The 21534-nt window shown below is 37.2% G+C and overlaps 3 protein-coding genes across 5 annotated transcripts; 1 reads left to right on the top strand and 2 right to left on the bottom strand.

The window, feature by feature from the left end:
* Positions 1-624: 624 nt before the first annotated feature.
* Positions 625-11300, top strand: LOC119991980 (aarF domain-containing protein kinase 1). 2 transcript variants are annotated; one of them, XM_038838551.1, is made up of 16 exons: positions 625-872; positions 977-1060; positions 1436-1576; positions 1699-1769; positions 3339-3432; positions 5829-5906; positions 7146-7212; positions 8230-8315; positions 8460-8510; positions 9247-9294; positions 9574-9694; positions 9791-9971; positions 10336-10473; positions 10556-10668; positions 10770-10841; positions 10928-11300. In XM_038838551.1, exons 1-16 carry the CDS (start codon positions 678-680, stop codon positions 11032-11034), a joined length of 1647 nt encoding a protein of 548 aa, XP_038694479.1. In that variant the 5' UTR covers positions 625-677; the 3' UTR covers positions 11035-11300. The 2 variants fall into 2 exon arrangements, with proteins under 2 accessions (XP_038694479.1, XP_038694485.1); XM_038838557.1 differs by lacking the exon at positions 9247-9294.
* A 67-nt stretch (positions 11301-11367) lies between these two features.
* LOC119991995 (isocitrate dehydrogenase [NADP]-like) lies at positions 11368-16087 on the bottom strand. Of its 2 annotated transcripts, none has more exons than XM_038838578.1 (16): positions 15893-16087; positions 15281-15324; positions 15035-15144; positions 14222-14259; positions 14039-14116; positions 13869-13922; positions 13610-13711; positions 13376-13467; positions 13174-13277; positions 12976-13044; positions 12778-12893; positions 12588-12622; positions 12220-12362; positions 11976-12098; positions 11774-11863; positions 11368-11501 (listed from the first exon to the last, which is right to left on the bottom strand). In XM_038838578.1, exons 1-15 carry the CDS (start codon positions 15939-15941, stop codon positions 11776-11778), a joined length of 1245 nt encoding a protein of 414 aa, XP_038694506.1. In that variant the 5' UTR covers positions 15942-16087; the 3' UTR covers positions 11368-11501; positions 11774-11775. The 2 variants fall into 2 exon arrangements, with proteins under 2 accessions (XP_038694506.1, XP_038694498.1); XM_038838570.1 differs by having other exon boundaries at positions 11491-11513.
* A 1955-nt stretch (positions 16088-18042) lies between these two features.
* Positions 18043-21278, bottom strand: LOC119995606 (homeobox-leucine zipper protein HDG11-like). The gene is made up of 10 exons (XM_038842117.1): positions 21145-21278; positions 20780-20897; positions 20517-20708; positions 20011-20424; positions 19830-19931; positions 19517-19720; positions 19078-19264; positions 18732-19000; positions 18547-18636; positions 18043-18432 (listed from the first exon to the last, which is right to left on the bottom strand). Exons 1-10 carry the CDS (start codon positions 21276-21278, stop codon positions 18043-18045), a joined length of 2100 nt encoding a protein of 699 aa, XP_038698045.1.
* Positions 21279-21534: the final 256 nt, after the last annotated feature.

Raw genomic sequence — 21534 nt, 5'->3', positions numbered from 1 at the left:
ATAAATAGACAAATTTAAGCTGGTGAAAAAAAATGGTGCACAAACCAATCAAGAATAACAAGAATATTACATTGTCTCAAAGCATATTCATTGAAATGATTGTCAAACACAATGTTACATTGTTTCAATACAATGTTGTAGAGGGTCAAAAAATGATTATGGTGGTTGGGCGCTTTCGTTCGGTGGATTAACAGCTCTGATAGGTGGTCGGACGGTGGAGCTACAATGGTGGTGGTGGTTTGTCTCGTGAGTGAGAGGGAGAAAGGGGAAAGAGAAGAATGAGAGAGAGTGAGTGTTTATATAGAGACAATTGCTGATGTGAAATGTTATGTGGAATGCCACATAGGATTGTGATTGGGATAGCTATTGTACAGTTATTATTAGTAAAGGACCTCGAAGTTGCTTAAACAACAAAACTACAAAATAATTTTAAAATCAAACTTAAGACAATAAAAATCTTAAAATTTAGAAGAGCCCTAATCATACCTAGATTTGGATCTACCTTGGGCTTCTGACTTGAGCCCAGCTCGGATGCGGAACCCATTCTTCGATGCATTGTAATGGAGCAAGCCCATTTCGGCCCAACATTTAAGGGGAAAAAAAACCTTAGTTTACTACTTCACTTTGTTTCGACTGCAAAAGTGCTTGTCTGCAGCGGTGCAACCGCCTCGAAGCAAATGGTGGTTCACAGAGTTCTCAAGTTTCCAGTGAACGCCAAGACAACCACTATTTACCTACTCACGGCCGCGGGAGTCACCTTCCAAGTAGCTTCCCGTCCCAATCTCCTTCAACTTTCCTCTTCAACTGATTTTTTCGAGAAAATTAGGACTGGAGTCGAAGGCGTTATTCGCTCCTCCAGCGCGATCTCGACCGTCCGTTTCCATTCTGTTCTCTCGCTCTCAATATCTTTGTTCACATAGTTCAACTCATCAATTTCACAAATGGAACGATTTTCTGAGATTGTTTTGTGTGGCAGATTGCCTTTTCTGTTGTTGACTACAAGTATTCTTTACGTGGACTCTCTGAAGACTCTAATGATTATCGAGAAAAATTATCTGAGGTAAAGGGAATTTATATATATAAGCATTGAAACCTAATTTGCAGTTTATGAAGCAAATTGATTTGAGCTTTGCCTATGTTTTGGGGTATTCAAAACTTTATAAAATCCACATGCTAGCAAAAGGGTTATAGGCAAGTTCCTCAATTTGAATTTTAATTTTTCGAGAAAAAATGAACTAGAAGAAGGATCTGAAATTCTTTTATAACAAAGTGATGATATGTGAAAGTACTTGAATTTTGCATCACGAGCTTACTGGATGGCTTTACGTACAGAATGGTTGCATTTTTGGGTGATTGAAATATTGCTGCCAAGATAAAATTGGCTGAGTGTCTGTAATCATGTAAGGGGATTACGTTGTATTGAATATCTTCTCAGGTCCATTTACGCTCGGCCCATAGAATACTGAAGATGTGTGAAGCCAATAAAGGTTTCTATGTGAAAGCTGGTCAGTTTGTTGCTGCAATGCGGCAGGTGCCAATGGAATACTCAACAACCCTTTCCTCTTTACAGGATCAGGTACTGCATTTTATTCTCATTCAGATTTAAAGTTCTCTCTCCCCCTCCTTCTCTCAACCAGTGTTTTGTATCTGCAAGGTGTATGTTTCTTATGTCGATTTTTCTGGTAAATTTTTCTGCAGGCAGTTCCTTGTAACTTCAAAGATATAAAAAAAGTGCTATCAAGCAATCTAGGTAAAGACTTGTCCGAAATGTAAGTGGTATTCATCTACTGAATCGTTATCTGAATTACATATATTTTATGTCTTTTATTGCGTGCACACTGACTAGATTCTTAACCACTTAAATCTTCAATCACAACAACTACGTCTGACTAGTTTCTTTGATGATATTCTGCCTTCGTTTAATGCTGAAGGCTAGGATCCTAGTCATCTCCCATGTGAAGGGCCTATTCATTTTCATTGGTTAAGATTCTTATGTAGACTTAAAGAGTGAATACTGCTATTTTTGTAACTATTAGGTCTCGTAATTAGTTCTCTTGTATTTAAGTGTACTCCTTTTGGTTTTATGGTGTGAAATTCCTTTCCATTGATGTGGATCTCATTTACATAAATTCTTGTCAGTACCGATTTTCAGTATACTGTTAATTTTCAGTAGACCGTTGATCAAATAAGAAAAAATAAATCTTTTTTTTTTGCTTTTGTGTACACTGTCATTTTTATAGAAAAAAGGAAAAAAAAATGATTAAGGCTTCACTACTATGGGATCTTGGAGGCAAATATACGCAGCCTCACTTCCAATTAGGAAAGAAACATTTTCCGCGCATTGAACCTCTGACACCTAAATTGCAATGTAGCAACTCTACTCCAATGCCAAGGCTTGCCCTCTTTATAGAAAGAATTATTTTTTCCAGCTGAATAAATTAAGATCGTTTCTGTTTTGTTGGACTGTTTTTGTTACACTTGAGGTTGTGATGTTGACTTTCAAATTAGCACTAGGTAATATTCTTGAACTTAGGATGAAATTTTATATGATCTAAGATAACTTTAGAGCAACCAATTGCCTGCATTAGCCTCCAAATCTTGTTGTAAGCACATGAACTGGCTCCACGTATATGAGGCGCTGAATTGTTTTTCACTTTGGTATGATGAAAAATGCTTCATTGTCACTCACAAGTCACATCTCTACGGCACTTTCTGGTTTGTTCAGTTTGTGTATCCATGACTTGCTTTAAATTGTAAAGGGACACGTTTGAAGTTTCTATCCAATGTTGTAGCTTTTGTGGATAACTGTATTAAGCATATAGTTACAGACATAGATCTAATTTAAACCTTACATTTTTCTCCTATACAGCTAAGTCGTATATGCAGTGTTATTTTTTTTTTCAACATGAAAACAGTCGAGAAGTACCGTTCTGCAGCTTCACAAGGTTTCGTGCTTGAATTACCTTCACAAGAGTTTTTCTGTTGCATTAAATATAAAACATTGCTCTTTTTTGTTTTATTTTCTATGCATCATATGACCACCTCTTTGATAGTGCTTGACCTGGCTACTGTAAATGCCTGGAAAAATGCCCAATTGGTCCCCTATCTTAGTTTGGATTTCACTGAGCAAGAGTGTTGTAGGTGTTTCTAGCCTCAGCTATGATCACTATATGTTATTTACCATCAATATACAATCTTATGTGACTAATGTAATGTAGGGAGACAGACAAATTTCTTGGCTTTTCTTTTGCTCCTGTTCACCTTTTATGAAATCCTGTAAACAAACCAATCTCCTTATCTTATCAACATTACAGTAAATTATTTTATGTTACTTTCAGATTCTTATCCTTTGACGAGCAACCGATAGCTGCAGCATCTATTGCACAAGCACATTATGCGATTTTGAAAGATTATCAAGAAGTAGCTGTTAAGGTTGTCCCACAAAGTAATATCTGATTAAGTGCTTCTACAGTCCTACTTGAAGTTGTGTCTCTGTCAAATCATTGTCTATCTATAAAGTAATAACTCTATGGGTATTTCAATGATGATCATGCCTTTTTGTGCTTCTTTTTTACATCTTTTAACAACAAAAACTATAAGAAGAGCAAAGACTATAGTAAGTTTTAATCCAAAAAAAATATTTTTACCACAATGAACCTTTGATAGGATTGTCCCACATCCGAAGATGTGGGAGCTAAGGTGTTGTTTATAGGGGGAGGTATGGGTCTCCCTTAGTACCCAAGGTTTTCTAGTATGGGCTGGGAGGCCTTGGGTATAGCCGGTCCATATGGGTGGGTGTCGGTTGGGCCTTGGGTGCTGAGCGTGTATGGGCGCGACTCTATCAATGGTATCGAAGCGTACAATCTTGTTGTGCCTTCAACTTGGGGCCGCGCCTGCGGAGTGGCCGGCCATGGTGCTCGACCAACAGGGGTGAGCCTGCCGGAGTGGTCGGCCATGGTGCTCGACCAACGTGGGCGTTGGTCTTGAAGGGGAGGGTATTGATAGGATTGTCCGTCCCACATCGAAAGATATGGGAGCTAAGATGTTGTTTATAGAGGGGAGGTATGGGCCTCCCTTAGTACCCAAGGTTTTCTAGTATGGGCTGGGAGGCCTTGGGTACAGCCGGCCCATGTGGATGGGTGTCGGTTGGGCCTTGGGTGCTGAGCATGTATGGGCACGACTCTATCAATGGTATCGAAGCGTACGATCTTGTTGTGCCTTCAGCTAGGGCCGCACCTGCGGAGTGGCCGGCCATGGTGCTCGACCAACGTGGGCGTTGGTGTTGAAGGGGAGGGTATTGATAGGATTGTCCCAAATCGGAAGATATGGGAGCTAAGGTGTTGTTTATAGGGGGAGGTATGGGCCTCGCTTAGTACCCAAGGTTTTCTAGTATGGGCTGGGAGGCCTTGGGTACAGCCAGCCCATATGGGTGGGTGTCGGTTGGGCCTTGGGTGTTGAGCGTGTATGGACGCGACTCTATCAATCTTCAATTAATTCATCGGGCAAATCTTATCGACTCTCTTTTGCCATTGTAGCCTTACTAAGAGTATTCTGTTCACTAATATTTTCATGATGATGTTCTTCTGTGTGACAGTATTACTTTTGTCAATATGTTGTGTGGTCTTCCTAATCCCTTTTAAGATCTCATACTTGGATTTCGTGCCGTGTTTCATTGTAGCATTAGCATTTCTGTACGGCGCATATCAAATTTTGGAAAAAAAAAACCCTTCCTTTCTTCAATCAATCATAGATACCTGAACACGTCTCTTCAATTTCATTTTAATTTTTTCATGTGTATCTATTCATCCATGATTACATTGATTAATTTGGCTATCTTCGTAGATTAGGATACTAGATTACCTACTATAAAGATTCAAAATAATCACAAACCTCATTTTATCTTTATTACCATTTATGGTCTTTTAGGATTTTCTGATTGTGAATACATAGGCTCATAGGATATGGATCTGGAGTTAGGCAAGAATGAAGCCAAGAATAGGCTTGGGTGTTTCTTTAAGGCATGTATTTATTTTTTGAATGATAAACAAGTTTTATTGAAAGTCCTTGGTGCCAGCCTAGTGCAAAGGAAGCACAAAAACTAAGGAATAATATAGTTTTGCACATCAAATATTGTGATTATCATCCTTATTAACATTAGTTACTCCGCTGGACCAACCGGAAAGAGTCTTCCCATCTTCCCTTAAGAAATGCTTTAGAAGTCTCATTCCTTCTAAACTTGCCTTTTTCATTCTTTCCAACTAAGCCAACAATTCGGGAGGGGTATCTCTTCCATTTGTACGTATGTCACTTCCATTTATCTTTGGTTGTTACTAGAATTGATCCATGGATTTCTATTTTATACATGGCTAGAATTAGTGCATATTCGATGCTGGTTCATTTTGCCAAAGTTTTATTCTGGTTGATTTTTTAGTGGAACGAAATCAGTGAAGGGGAAAATAAAGGCGAATTTGTGCCATTGGGTTCTTTGTGCTTCTAGTTTTTCCTGCCTCAAACTCTTGCATTATTTAGTCTATTCTAGTTGATTTTTGAGTGAACGAAATAATTGAAGAGAAAAGTAAAGGCTAATTCTTGCTGTTGGGTTCTTTGTGCTTCTATTTTTTGCTGCCTCAAACTCTTGCATAAATTATTCTTTTCTTGTTGATTATTAAGTGGAACAAATTAAGTAAGAGAAAAATAAAGGCGAATTCGTGCCCAACGGCATTATTTGTCCTTTTATTTTTTGCTGCCTCAAAATCTTGCATAAATTGTTCTATTGTTTATCATCTTTGGAGAAGCGCTTGATCATGAAATGGTTTTTTCCTTTACAGGTTCAGTACCCTGGATTAGAACGGAGAATGAAAATAGACACAAAAACCATGTCGGTTCTTTCCAAATTTGTTGCATGGGTGCGTACACATGATCATTTCTTTTCTCTTTTTCTTCTTATCATTTTGTAGTTTCATCCTTTTATCCTATTAGCGATGATGTATTGTAAGGATATCGTATTGCAGATGCTATTGTTTCGTTAGAGACGTGCATAAATTGAAGCGTCAAAGCTCTTTGTTGTTCGATACATCAATATTATTGTTCTCGCCTTATATAGCAAACGACTGGAAGTTGTTATATCTTAAAAAGTCCTGGAAAAGTCTAACCATATTTGGTCTTCGTTGCATTTCTTTTAGCCTTTTAGCTTTGTCTTGATTCATTGTGTCCATCATCTTCATAATTAACCAGAATAAAAACTGTTTGCTTTCATAATTCATTAAAACAAATTTAAAAATGATACTGATGTTGATCGTTATGTAGTAGTTTAATTTTATTCACCTACCAAGGCTGTCCCCGATTCATTTTGATTTTATAATTGGTTTCGTTTCTGATCAGGTGGATCTAGAGAGCATAACATAGTTTTGGTAGTTAAGGGGGCAAAAAGTACTAGTTAATTGTCAATGTGATGATTCGGCATGGACATTGCTTGAAAGTTGAAAGTTCTAAGGGGCAAGGAAAATGGGAGGGGAAGGGGCGGAACTTTGGGAGTACTTATTCACCGATATATTATGAACATAAGCTCATTCTTTTTCTTTTTCCTGGAGTTACCTGGGTAATCTTGCTCGGAGAAGATGAGTAAACAGAAACATTTCTGGTTGTTGGTTGTGTATGGATATGATTGCTTGAGACCTGGCTTGCTGCTGGGCTGAGATGGTCTTTGTTGGCAAAGGTGATGCTGATATGATGCCTACAACTGTAACTTTTTAAGAGATGGTGATGTGCTGCTGGTTTGCTCTGGATTAGGTGGCATCTCAAGTAAATAGTAATGATGCTAGATTCATAATTTTCAAGGCTAATTCGTTCTCAATATTTGTTCATCATCTTCATGAAAGTCTTACAGCTCCTGAATATTTTTAGGTTAACTACTTGAATTTATAAGAAAAATTAGTCAGAAACCAACCCCTATGTGGATTTTCCTTCGCCAGTTATTCCACTCTAAAGATGCAGTCTCCAGTCTCCACTTTTTTAATGATCTTTTCTGTGCCCCTATTTTAGTAGCTTTGCTTTGACTAAAGTCTGTATTCGTTCATTGATTTGCAGAATATCATTTCATTTTTTATTGTCTCTTTCCCCTTCTCTTCCTTCTCTTCTTTCTTTAGTTTTTTCCTGATTACAGGTTTCACTGGCTGGTGTCAGAATTCACAGAGGCTATTTCTTCAGAACTTAGTGAGTACTAAAATAGTTTCAAAAAGATACATTTTTTATTTATAATTTTTTTCTACCCATCAGTTAAGTTTTATCTCGCTGAATGAAGCATTGGATTGATTGTTTTGGACACTATAGAAACTAAATTAAATTAATATTTCAACATTAAACAGTAGTAGTCTAGCCTATCTGATGGTATAGATGACGATATCCTCGGAGGGCAAAGAAAATCTATACCATGTAACTTGTGTTCCATACTTTTTAATTGTTTAACACAGAATTTACCTGTTTCATTTACTTCACTCTGAGACTCTCGGTTCCCACAACATTGGATATTGTTGTCAGACTATGTGAATGTTATTTTAGGCAGATTCCTATACCAGTTATTGACGCAATAACTTATCTTTCTTTTTTTTTCTCTCTCGATAAGTAGCAATAACTTATCATGTAAGATGAATTTGAGACTGCTATAGCAAGGTCTAGTTGGAAGTTTTGATTCAGAACTTTGATGGACATCAGACCTTTTTGTAATAAAGAATTTTGAGAAGATGGCTCCAAAATCCAAATAACATATAAAGAGAAAAGTACTAGGGGGCTGTTTTCATTCTACAGGTAGGTAGACCTAATATGTCTTGTAAGATAATTAAATTTTTCCACTGTATATTGATAATTTGTTTACAGGCGAACATGTGGCCCAGTGTAGAGTTGCAAGGATGCAACCTTGAGGTCACAAGTTCAATTCCTGAGTCTCTCCACGTATATGATTGTGTTTTACTAATTCCTTATGTGGAAAGCCCAAGTGTCATTGCATGTAGAGAATTTCTTGATATACATGCAGAATTGTGGTCGTTGCTAAATCAGATTCTAAAAGTGGGAAGTCATATATTCCAATATGAAAGCTCTTTTTTCTCATCGTACTTTTGATCTATTTGAGGGACCGCGACATTGACTATTACTTATTTAACTTTGTTGAAATTAACTATGTGGTTGGTCTACAAGACATTGGATTTTCTTTAGCCTTCTCTAATGTCTCTATAGATTTCATTCAAGAGGCAAAAAATTCTGAGAGAACTGCTGAAAACTTCAAGAAAAACAACATGGTCAGGGTTCCTCGTGTATATTGGGTATGGCAAATAAGGTTTGCTCGCCAATATCCTTTCAGCACCCATTGGATAGTTCTATTAATGCCTCAGAACTTCTAATAGTTTGAAAGACGTATATGTAATCTACGTGTTATTCCAAGCTGACAACCTTGTGAATATGCCCAGGAGCTCACTACAAGCCATGTTCTGACGATGGAGTTCTGTAGAGGACAAAAGGTGCTAGTATTAAAAATTCGCTGCAAGCACTGAATATATGATACTTCCTGGTCTCTTGTAATCTGTTCTGGATTCAGTTTGTTTTATGTAGTGTACATTAAACGTATGAGTGTATGACTTATTATTTAGTTTTGGAATGTTGCCTGAATCACATGCTTTGTAATTTTCATGTTTTGAAAGTGAGCTGCTGATTTTTTTGCAAAAGGATTGTGCGAGATTTGATGAATCTCTTAATTCTTGAATAAGTTTGTGCATTTATCAATGTGAATCAGTGAATGTGCAGACAGTAAAATAAGGTAAACAACTCCGGTGCACAAGGCTCTTGCAAGGGGCGGGGTCGGGTTAGGCAAAATGCACACAGACTTTACCTCCACATAATATGTGGTGAGGCTGTTTTCAGGAATTGAACCCATGACTTTTAGGTTGCACCATTGGGCCACATGTTTGTCTTTGCATACTCCTGTTGGCCATGCTATGGAAAAATATTAGATGTATAGGAGGTTTGTTTTTTGATAAGCAACACAAAATATTGAAAAAATAGAGAACAATAAACAATAGGGCAATGTATGGGAGGTTATATTTTAAGTAACATCAATTGCAAGGGACGGAATGCCTTTTTTTTTTGGTTATGACCATCTATTTATATAGTTTTCTTATGTTAGTTATACTGTACAAGTAAAATTATGCTTTGACTCAGCTTTTATGGGCCATTAACATGAAGTTCCATAGATTTCAGGTTGATGACGTTGGATTTCTGAGGGAAATGAAAATAAATCCTACAAAGGTTGGGTTCTGAGTAAGGTTACATGTTACGCTTTAGTGAACTTTACTCTAAATACTGAGTTTCAAGCAATTTGGTTGTTAGTGTTTCATTCCCAGAAACAATTTTGGACTGAATCTACTCTTGCGTGGAGATACTAACCTTATGTGAAAGAATAATGGTCAATTATTATCTTTGTAGTAGAGATTCAACTTGGCACATAAGACTTTACTAGTATTTATTTCGAGTCTTCTCTAAATGAAGGATTTGAACATCTTGAATCTTAGTTTTCCTTTTCTGTAGGTTGCAAAAGCATTGGTCGAAATATTTGCAGAAATGATTTTTATCCATGGTTTCGTGCATGGAGATCCACACCCTGGTAATATATTAGTTTCTCCGGAAGGTCCAAACGGCTTCACTTTGGGTATGTCTTGATCAGTGAATTTCAATGAAATAGTTTTAATGTAGGGAAAGATGTATAATTGTTTTTTAATCATTATTATTTGGATTTTCCTTACAGTTCTTCTGGATCATGGAATCTACAGACAATTAGATGAAGGATTTCAACAGGATTACTGTAAGCTCTGGAAGGCCTTGATTCTTCTGGACTCAAATGAGATACGGCATCTAAGTGAACGATTTGGTGTCGGGAACTATTATCGCTACTTTCCTCTAATTTTCACTGGACAGCCCATTGACAGGTGAATTTTTGGTGCCTCCGTTGAAGAATTACAATTTTCAGTCAATTACTCACTAACATGATCATGTGCATGTACTTTGTAGAGCACTCTTACGGTGCTCCAAGCTGTTATTTATCGTGGGTAATAGATTACATGGCAGACATAAAAATAATTACGTAAACCTTCTATTAGCTCTCGTCTTAGACCATTGGAACCAACCTGGATGTGCCTCTATTGGCATCCATGCTACTTAGAATAAGCCTACAATTACAAATTGAAATGGCTAAGCACATTCTGAGCTAGATATGTCACCATTGATGCATCCTTACATTGAATTAGCAAATTTCAGCAGCGATCTAAATCCTGCTTTTCATTTTGTCGACAGTAAATCAGCTCTTGGGAGAGTCGTGTCCACTGAAGAGAAAAATAAAATAAAGCAGGAGTTTAAGTCTGTAAAGATGGAGGACATATCTTCATTTATGGAATCGCTCCCTCCTGATTTTCTAAGGATATTGCGAACTGAGTGAGCAATTGAATACCATGTGCTATTAATGTGATTAAAGTAGTTTCCAATCTTTAATCTACTTTTGATTTATCAATTCCAGTGGGCTATTGCGGTCCATAATGAGGAAATTGGGTGCTCCACAGCAGGTGAGGCTGCTGGCTTATGCAAAATATGCAATATACGGTCTCTCTCTGAATTTGAATCAAGAATCTGGTAAGTTCAACTTGTAAATGGAGGTTTGATACTGCCACTGTGTGAGTATTTTAATGCAAAATCAAACGGTTTCTGTATTATCATTTCTTTTGCCCTTTCAGAATTTGTGGCAAAGATCGCGTTTTCTAGGTTAAAGGCAAATCTGAGCTACCTTCGGTTAAGGCTCCTGCTCGGTAAGGATGCATTTTATTTGTTCTTTTTACTCCATAACCTCCCATAGTGGAAAAGTGTAACGATCTGATGGTTTTTCTATTTCAAGAGATACTTGAGTTCTTTTCTTGGATGGAGTTGGTCAAACGGTATGTATACACCTTGTGCATAAAGATCAGTCAAGGCATGTCGATGCTAGTGACGCCATTTGGGTAATCACCTTTCAGAATCATATCTCCTCCTCGACGAACACATGCAGCACGGAACTGGTTCTAGCAATTAATTGGAAGTCCTAGAGATGATGACAATGAACAATTGTAACCAGAAATGGGCTGCCTTTTTGCAAACCCAGATGCGAAGTTGGTGAAAGCTGAGCTTAACTATCATCCATTTCTGGTGGGATCCAATCCCCTTTGTTTCGCTTGAAAATACTTTGCACATAATTTAATGTAATGGAATCCTCACAACCACTATACTCTTCTTTCAGTCATGCCACTTCAATTTCAGCATCGTAATTTCTTTGCAGTTCTCTCCAAAAAATATGTTATGGTACATTAGTTTCATCTACTATTCTGCTGTAGGATCTGAAGAAAACCACAAACCCATCCCCCACCTCTACTGTACCATAACAGATGCCCAAACACAGAGAAAGGCCTTCCGGTCTTCATGGTCCGCGGCAAGGCCTGCAACCAATGTTAAAGATGATAGTCATTGCCCTTGTATAAGGTTATTCATTTCAATACTGGTGAAACTCAAATTGAAACGGCGCAATCACTCTTCTCCTCCAGTGCAGACAGACGAAGGGCTAGGACAAACTAGGTGAGACTAAGGGCTTACATAAAGCCATTACTGAGAATTATAACAGCTTTATATAATAGATTAAATCAGATCATCATGTTAAAAGGTATTACAAATAATCAAAGCCCAACAGGTGTAAAGGGTAAACCACACATACAATTATGCTTTGCCAGAAAGTCTTGCTCTCAGCTCATCCGCGACAGCATCGATGAATTCTTCAGTATTCAGATAATCAGCCCGGGAAAGCCTACACCACAAATCATAGAATACAACATTTCATCAAGCACAATGCAAGATTGGTAGAAATATCAAATATCAATGATAAACACATACATGAATGCACATAAAATAGAACTTACTTTGAATGGTGGATGATAAGTGCAAGATCCTTGGTCATCATCCCAGACTCTACAGCTCCAATACAAGCTGCTTCCAAATTTTGAGTGAAATCCAAAAGCCTAGCATTGTCATCCAACTTTGCCCTGTCAAAAATAACAAGTCAATGATTCAGAATTTCTAGTCAGTAACCATAATATCTTGAAGTATCCACTACAAACAATATTAAGAAGATCTGAACAGACTCACAAAACCAGAGTAGTCTACCTGTGTGCAAGCCCTCTTGACCAAGCAAAGATGGATGCTACGCTGTTTGTACTGGTTTCACCACCCTTCTGGTGAACCCTGTAATGACGGGTAACTGTACCATGGGCTGCTTCTGCCTCTATTGTCTTTCCATCTGGACAAACCTGAACAAGATCATATTGAAGAAAACCATGTGACATGGATGAAGGATGAGAAACAAGCAGCTCAAGAGGGTTGGAACATATTAGTTTCAAGGAAGCCCATAGCAAAACACACGAAAGAAAAATTATACCAGTAATATCCATTTCAATCTTGAAGCGAAATCATCATCAAGTCATTATCACAATGAGAAAAAAAAATAAGACAGTCAAATTTGAAAGAAAGCATACCAGTACAGACGTCATTAGTCCAAGAGATCCAAAACCTATTAAGATGTGTAAGGCAAAAGATCACTCAATAAGCAGAGATAAAATCTGTACAAGGAAAAATATGTAACCTCTAAACTTGTAAAAGAAGCTCGAGAACAAATTATGCAAGAGCTACGTTTGTTGAATTGTTGCAACAGCTTGTTAAACAAACCTTGAGCTAAGAAATCACTCTGTACATCTCCATCATAGTTCTTGCATGCCCAGACGTAACCACCATCACTCTTGAGAGCATAAGCAACCATGTCATCAATAAGACGGTGTTCATACCTTCCAAATTAACCAAAAAAGTTGGTAAGAAACACACATAACATGCATTAACATTCAGTATAAACAAACTTCAGCTACTCACCAGATCCCAGCTGCTTCATACTTTGATTTCCACTTAGCCTCATAAACTTCTTGAAATATGTCCTTAAATCTTCGTTGGATAAGCGCATACATCCACAAGTAGGTTGAAGAAACAAAGGCCAAAACCACAAGATATTATGATGAAAGAATAGAAAGAAGATAAAATGTTTCGATAACAGGCTGTTCACACAGTTCATACCTTCCATCATATTTCTTTAGGATTGTGTTTTTTGTGCTAAAATAAAGTGGCCACTTTTTCTCATAAGCAGTGTTCATTGAAGCATCAGCAAATGCATGAATTGACTGCATTCCAAGTAATAGAAACAAAGAAAAGATCAGTGATCTGTAGCAGTCAAGAAATTTGGCTTCAACAAGGAAAAACTAAAGAATACGCCTCGCACCTCATCAGTGTTATACATGGACAATGCTACTCCTCCAGCTCCTGTGAAGTTGTAGACCTCTAACTCTGTCTTCTCATCTTTTCCTTCTGGAACTATAATCACACAAATTCTATTCATGGTCAATACTTTGTAAACAATAAAGCACTACAGAAGGAACAACTACTCTAATTTGAACAAATAAACAACTAAGAACAAGAAAAGTTCCTAAACCAACAAGTGAAGAAGAAACCATACTGAAAACCAATTTTAGTTTCCCAGCTCCCTGAATAACTGCGTCAGTTGCTCGGTATTGGTCACCAAAAGCATGTCTTCCGATGCATATAGGCTTTGTCCAACCTACAACAGTGACAATAGTTCATAAAATATAAGGGGAAAATTCAATTGAAGTGAACTCGCATAAAACCAGCTGAGGAAACAGATAAATTGAATACACATGTATGGTTATTTAGCCTCATGCCATCAATTAAAATATGAGAAACAGTGTTAGAAGTACCTGGGACAAGTCGAGGTACGTTCTTGCAGAGAATTGGTTCTCTGAAAACAGTACCTAAAGGCAAATACACTCCAACAGCTCATCATGAACCATATAAGCATTCCGAGAAAGAACGAGAACTGACAGACAGCTATTAAAAAAATATTGAAGCTCCAGATGCTATTCCTCACCATTTAAGATGTTTCTTATAGTACCATTTGGACTTCTCCACATCTGTTTCAAGCCAAACTCCTTGATCCGAGTTTCATCTGCAAAAGTATCTTTAATAAGAAAATCATGACAATGAATGCAGCTAGTTCAGGAATTCAATAAGCCAACAATGCACTTTTCCATTCAAATTCAGCCATGTGTACCAGGAGTGATAGTTGCACACTTGATTGCTACATTGTACCTAATGAAGAAAACATAAAGCCTCAAAATACAACTGCGGCTAGAGGTAGAGGACAGCCATGTACAACAGTATAGCTGGTTCCTACGTATTGCGATTAACCAGAGATTTTCCTTGACATATCAACAGAAAACATAATCAAATAATCATTATCATTTTCCCCAATTTCTTCAGAAATTAAGCATGTGTTACTCTATGGATGAGGCTATAATAGGGTTCCTTTAAAATGGGGGATAGACAGCAGTAAAATACTAATCCACGCTCATACTTTCGCTTAAATTTTCTTTCATATTAGAACAATGCTGGGAAAGGAAATTACGGGGGGGAAAAAAAGTCGCTTTCTTCTGGATGGAAGGTGAGTGCCTCCTCCGGAACGCACGGTGCGGATATATTACTCAAAACATGACTTGAATATGGATGCAATTGAAAGTGCCAAAGCTACAAACTTCCAAGCACATGTAACTATATATCAATACATAGAAATTCAACCACGATTAAGCTTTTCTTAATCAGGGGAAGAACATCGATAGTAAAAAATATAAAACGAATATTAAAATACACAATACCCCTTGAGTTCCCCCTCATTTTTAAGGTGAATGAAGTTGTATTTCTAAAACAGAATGTACATGGATGCAAATTTCAAGTCCTAAGTGTCAAAAACACCATTTCTTCAATACTGAAAGTGATGTCTATGCATCCCAAAAAATTGATAAAAGAACCTTTCAAATCAACCAGAACAGATTGTCAGTAGAAAGGATAAAGAGATGTAGATACATACTCAAGAGTTGCTTCGGCAGCTTCAACTGTAACTTTATCATCAGTGTCATCACGATGGGGAAGGCCGAGGTCAAAGTATTTGATGTCCAAGTCAACGAATGGGAAAATAAGCTGCATCAATACCATCATCAAAGCACATTATGTTAATTTAAGCAAATCATATGAGCCAACTCATCCAACCTCAGCAGAATATTAAATGTGTAAATATCATATTAATGCAATAAGAGCCTGAGTGATATTAAATCACCTTGTCCTTAATTGATTTCCAGAACACACGAGTCATTTCATCTCCTGCAATGCAAAGACCAAGTAGTATTGAATGAGACACAGTTACATCGAGCAAATACTACACAAAACACAACAACAGCCACAAACTGCAAATCTAAAGTCCAACCCAGCATAGTTTTCCTATAACCAAAAAAATATTAAATATCATTCTATCAAATTATCAAATAGAATAGGTAATTAAAAATCACATTCACAGTCCATCAAATCTCAAATAGATCATAAAACAACATTGTTTTCAGAAAGATTGGGAGGTTAAGTCATTGTTTTTATCGACAAAAAGATCATCTAAACATTAAACAAAAAACAAAAATTGATGGGTCTCAACTCTCAAGTCAAAACTGATTTCAGCTAGCTCTCCAGACCAACAGGACCCACGAAGAAGTACTTTCGAGCAAAATAAAAAAAGCCTTAGAACATTAGCTACACATGATCTAATGGACCAAAGATCATCCCTTTCAGATCAAAAGAGAAAAAAGTATATAATATTTGTTGATGGGTGTGATGAATCTTAATCTTGTTGAAACAACAAAGGGAATATCAGATATGAAACCAGAGAAGTGAGGGATCTAACCGTCCATCTCAACGATGGGGTTGGCGACCTTAATTTTCTCGAAAGCCATGGCCTTCTTTGTACTACAAGTAAAGCTGCTCCTAATATTCTGTGCAGGCAGAGGAAATTCAATTCGAAGAGACGTGAAAGACGAACCAGCATCTCCTTATAAAAGAAAGAGATATATATTCCAGTCTACTACAACTCTCGACCATGCAACAAGGCAATCACACTTTTCTGTCCTTGTACGTCTCTTAAGTCTTAATTACCTTTCCTGCCTACTTCTTCTTCTTCCTCTATTTTTTTACTAATTATTATCAAATTTTCATTACTTTATTGTGTCCATTTTTTTTTATTAATTTTATATCAAAATTTGATTACTTCATTGTGTCTATTTTTATTTTGATTTTCTGAAATTTTTGAGGACATAAATATATTGCACTTGTAAACAAATTTTTTTTTTCAAATTTTGATATAAAATTAACAAAAATAAAATAAAATAGACACAATAAAAGTAATGAAATTTGATTAGAGAGTGAAATCAGATATTCGTTGATATAATTGAAGAAGAAAAATAATCACTGATCTAATTAAAATTTCACTATCTTTCAGTGATCAATGTGAACTACCTATTTCCAATCTATCTTAATACACGATTGTTTAAATTTCTTGTTCAAAGCTACTTTTTATAATGGTGGTTAGTTTTGAATTTTGATTAAGAGGCAGTCTTAATATTATTCTTAAATTAAAAGAAAGTGTGCAATTTGCAATGAAAATTTGCAAGTTGTTCATCATTTTCTGTCTATTTGAGTTCCTGCTTTTCACGTACCACATTCATCAATTTTATTACAAATATAACCATAGGCATAGTCGCTGTCTTTCTTTTCCAGGAGATGCCTTCACCCATTTATTATAAATAAATTGGAAGTCATTGTCATTCAACATATTTATGTAAAATAATATATATATATATACACACACTTCACTGACTGACTACTTGCCAAATCTATCAATTCATTAAGGCATAATTTGCAATTAATAATTGTTTTCTATTATTAGTTGTTTTTAGTATGAGAGAATATTAATATATTTTTAACCTATTTTGAAATCTAAAAGAGTGACTAGTATCACTAAACATGTGATTACTACATGCTTAACATGTTTGAGTTAGTTATTATTATCATTACACATTTACCTTTTGTCTTTGTTACAAGTGAATTTAACAAATGGACAAAAATCATTTAATAATAAGACAATAATTCTTTGTTTTGTCTGGTGGTGTAGGTAACTGTCTCCATTTCATATAATGGTTAACAAAACAATGTGATAGCATGCATGCAATACTCTCACATGCATGCAAAGCATTTGTATTCTTTGCAAGTTATATTTCTTTAGCAATAGAACTACCACGAGCAATAACCACTCACACAATGGAAATAAATCAAGTAGAGAGCAAAGAAGAACACAGAGATTTATGTGGTTCGGTTATACCAAGCCTACGTCCATGGGGTTGTGCGAGTATTTCACTAGATGAAGGAAAACAAGCCTCCTGAACAACCTTCAAGTTTGCGCAACCAAGCTTTGATTACACCACTTGAGAATCTCACAAGAAATCACACCCTTGTTCACTCAAGAATAGATCGACTAATCGATCTACTAGGCAAGCCCATCGATCGGCTTCCTCTCTGGATCAACTGCACAGCACCTCTGCGCTACATATACTATCTGTGTGACTCTGTCCATACTTGTAAAGTTGTAATGCCAATATTACACCATAAAGATCTCATCATCTAACCCTAAAGAGTCCATAAGCTTGCCTCAAATATTCTACAAAAGTGAAGAGGGTTTCCCTCACACTTAACATTTCAGATTAAAGATGGTAAGAATTAAACTTGAAACCAGAATGCACAACTCTAAAGTTACTGAAACTGAGCATAATATATTGCAATAATTCATCAGAACATTCTCTAACAGAAAATTTAACTCCTCAAACAAATGATAGTTTTCAAAACAATCCCTAACAAAAAAAGAGGAGTTAAATAAGAAATCCTCGCGTTTATATGTATATGTATATGTATAGCTCCTCATCCAAGCTCAGCTATTAATTCAAAAGTCTTTTCTATATATAAAAAGCAAAATGCAGATTAAAGATGTCTAATTTTTACGATCTGTCACTCCATATTGGCATCCAGTGCACGCTGGATTCGCTGAATGGTGGAGTTGATGAGGGTATTGACAGTTGCCACGGATTCCACGTTGAGTGCTGTCGGACTGGATGGGGTTGAAACCAATATCTGGAATGCCACCGTAAGGAGCGAACCTGGAGACCTTTTAGAGTTTGAACTTGTGGGAGCACCAGCATTTGCTGCTCCCGAGTCAGGGTGGCCGTCCCTGGAGATTACGAAACCTGATGGAAGAATGGATATGTCGGAAGAGTCCTCACCGCTTATTGCAACACTGAGGGATGGAAAGTCAATCGGAGCATAGACTATCATCATTCCTAGAGGGTCTATGCAGGACTCTTGAAACAGCATCATGTTGCTTTCAGTCGGTATGAAAGGCTGCATAGAACAAACGTTTAAGATTTCCAATCAATGATCTTAATTACTTCTTGCTTAATAGGCGTCAAATACATTTATTGAAGATGATAGAGGAGAAGAATAAAAGACTATTACCTGAATAAGGGATATGCAATTCCCTGGATGAGTGCCATTGGAGATGTGTCCAACCTCCTGCACTTCATTTCCACTAGAGAGTATATCCCACTACAGAACAACAGAAAGGAAACAGAAAAACAATTTGTCTATTGTTTAGTAACAAAAAAGATTTAATCAGATGGAGTTGTTTGTGCACTAAAAACCTGAGCTCGGGTTTTCTCATCTCGGAGGAAGTTGAAGATGCTCTGAGGTTGCAGTGCAATCCAAACTGAGGTAGCAGCACTGACAACAAGACCATTAGGCTGGCCTGGTTCTGTGTTATTTCGAACTGCTACTCTAATACCACTATTGTTCATCTCAGACAATTGAGGGAAATCTAGTTTCTGAGTCATGCTCAGGATTGCACAGAAGTTCTTCACCATTCTGTGGCCAAGCATCATTAGGCTCCTTCTTCCTTCTGGTAAAGAAATCAAGAAACAATGTATGGGATTGAATGTAAAATAAAGAAAACACGTAAAGTAGCTGACGAGGACTTGTAGAGTCGTATACCTCCTCCTGGTTCATAGGCAGGCACTGGCACAGTTTGTGCAGTGGAGAATGCCATTCGCTCGCACATCCTCTCAAGCGTAGCAATCCATTGTTGAGCTCCATAAGCAGAACAAGTGCGTACGACATCTCTGTAGAGCCTATGAGTTTGATTTCTATCATCCACTTCAACATGTTCTATCCAAGTAACCTGACATAGATGGGCTTCCAAGATCAGAAATTCTTTCTTTGGTGATTAAATATACAATTCAATTTAGTGGAATCAGGAAACTAAACATGTCTTTTCGGAATGTGTAAAGCCTGTATGCTATGGAGGAATGAATATTAGGTATATTAATGAAATTTCCTTTGAATCAGATCATTCAAATTGAGATATACAGAAAAGATTCTTTGAAAAGAGATTTTGTTGTTAAGATACTGATGTGGAGATGAAGTTACTCACCTTGGAGCACCCATTAGGCATCTCTTGTATCATGCAGCCAGAAGGAAGCCTCCAGCACCGGTAATGTAAGACGCGATCCTTCATGCTTTCATAAGAGATGTCAACAATCGCCCAGAGGCCTGCCTCAATTAGGTGACAATGGCGAAGGAAGAAGAATTCCCGAGTTGGAACCAAGGGTGAAGCGACGTGCATTTGTCCATACATCTAAAATTTAACCTCTTAAAACTTTATATGACTTGTTCCACAACAGAAGTTACACAGAACAAAAACTTAGCAGAAAAAGCTTGGAATTTTCTATGGCTAAAATATATACCAGCTGCAAGGCGCCATTGCGGTTCCCTATCATTCCATGTTCAAGAACTTGTAGTGTGTTTGCTTTGGTAACAATGGATGGAAAAAGATCAGTCCATTTATCCTGCATAATCAAGATATCATTAGCATTTAGCAAACATTTATCAACCTTTATCAATTTAATAAGAAGATACTAAAATTACCGAATCTAGCAACATGTCGACCAGCTCCAGTCCATTCATTGTCACCAATCCTGAGTCCTTGGATGACTCGACACGTGCACCAGGACTATTAAAGTGACTAGACCTGTGGAAGATCTTCTCATAACTGTCGCGATGAATGACAAATCGATCATTAGAGGATACTTTGATCCATATAGGCTCATTAATTCGCAAAAGCCTAACTAGTTCATCAAGAGCTGCTGCAGCTGTCTCCATCATGAGCGCCTTTTCCATTTCAGGGATTACTTGACGTTGGTATGGCGCCAAGGGAAGAATGTCAGCAATAATCGGATTCAGCTGAAGGGCTGCAGCAGGGTTCCTAATGTTAATAGGATTCAAGAAAGCATCGACAGGCTTCCCCACATACTTGGCAAGAAGAGCGGATACCTTGTCATGCTGCAGAAAGCAAGAATAAAAAACATTAACTAAACTCAACATCAATCAACACAAACATCTACATACATAAATGCTGCAGATCGAAAACTAGCCTCTTGTCTCAATTGAGCATTTTCGAGTTGCAGTTTCTGCAGGCTATGCTGACGTTCTTCCTCTCCAAAAGGAGGTCCTCCACAAGCCGGACAAATGACATTCTTCAGTGCCTCTCTGATTGCAAGGTTTTCACATTGGATCCTTTCATTCTCAGCCCGAAGAGTCGAGTTATCTCGTCGTTCACTTTGAGTCTGAAAATGATGACCATATCTAATCAGGCTTACAGAATGAACCAAACATAAAAACTAGTTCAAGTGTATACCTTTGTTTGAGTCCTCTTGTTTTGAAACCAGAACTTGATCTGTTTGGACTCCAGACCCAGTTCCCTGCTCAATCGGTTCCTCTGGCTCTCATCCGGATGAGGGCACTCCTTGAAAAATCTGCATCAAATCTCCAAATCAAACTATTCACAAAAAAAAGAGAGGCTAAATCTACAACCAGAACACACCCAAAAGACATATTCACAAGAATCAACAAAGAACCTGAAATCAACACAAGCTAATGACATAAAAACCCGGAAAATCCCATCAAAAACAGGATCAGAATCCACCAAAAAGACCTAAAATCACCCAAAAACGTTTGAAAGAAGAAGAATTTGTCTATTGATAACAAAAGAAGATATCTTACACTTCAAGCTGATGAATCTGTATAGGAGTGTGGCGATGGTACGCCTTCTTGCCCTTGCCCTTTCTTCTTGCTGAGTTTGAAATTGCCTGTTCATCACCACCAGAAGCAGCACCACTAGCACCAGAATACTCCATTGACACCACCACCAAATGCTCCTCTGCTCTCTCTCTCTCTCTTTCTCTCTGTGTTTGTCAGATATATATAAATGTCAAATTAATATCCCACTCTTATATAAGGCATGACACACATTCTTTGATTCAATATCAGATAATTAGCATGAATGGCCCTCATATTTGTTAATTCCAAATAAGGTGAGTAATTCATTTCCAAAACTCCAAAACTCCAAATATGGATATGTATCCAGAATCTGGGTTTTTTTTTCTACTTTTG

The sequence above is a fragment of the Tripterygium wilfordii genome, chromosome 3 (genome assembly GCF_013401445.1).
Source record: "Tripterygium wilfordii isolate XIE 37 chromosome 3, ASM1340144v1, whole genome shotgun sequence".
Lineage (NCBI taxonomy): Eukaryota > Viridiplantae > Streptophyta > Magnoliopsida > Celastrales > Celastraceae > Tripterygium > Tripterygium wilfordii.
The sequence above is the reverse complement of the archived record's forward strand: the minus strand, read 5'-3'. Positions and strand labels throughout refer to the sequence as shown.

Excerpts from the sequence above, each read along its gene's own strand:
- LOC119991980 (XM_038838551.1), top strand. The coding sequence starts at position 678 with ATGGTGGTTCACAGAGTTCTCAAGTTTCCAGTGAACGCCAAGACAACC. Across the intron at positions 7,213-8,229 it reads GGCTATTTCTTCAGAACTTA|ATTTCATTCAAGAGGCAAAA; the intron begins GTGAGTACTAAA and ends ATGTCTCTATAG. Across the intron at positions 10,669-10,769 it reads GAATTTGAATCAAGAATCTG|AATTTGTGGCAAAGATCGCG; the intron begins GTAAGTTCAACT and ends TTGCCCTTTCAG.
- LOC119991995 (XM_038838578.1), bottom strand. The coding sequence starts at position 15,941 with ATGGCTTTCGAGAAAATTAAGGTCGCCAACCCCATCGTTGAGATGGAC. Across the intron at positions 13,712-13,868 it reads CGTACCTCGACTTGTCCCAG|GTTGGACAAAGCCTATATGC; the intron begins GTACTTCTAACA and ends TCACTGTTGTAG. Across the intron at positions 12,363-12,587 it reads GACTAATGACGTCTGTACTG|GTTTGTCCAGATGGAAAGAC; the intron begins GTATGCTTTCTT and ends GATCTTGTTCAG.
- LOC119995606 (XM_038842117.1), bottom strand. The coding sequence starts at position 21,278 with ATGGAGTATTCTGGTGCTAGTGGTGCTGCTTCTGGTGGTGATGAACAG. Across the intron at positions 20,898-21,144 it reads CAGATTCATCAGCTTGAAGT|ATTTTTCAAGGAGTGCCCTC; the intron begins GTAAGATATCTT and ends GATTTGATGCAG. Across the intron at positions 19,001-19,077 it reads TGCCTATGAACCAGGAGGAG|TGATTTCTTTACCAGAAGGA; the intron begins GTATACGACTCT and ends TACATTGTTTCT.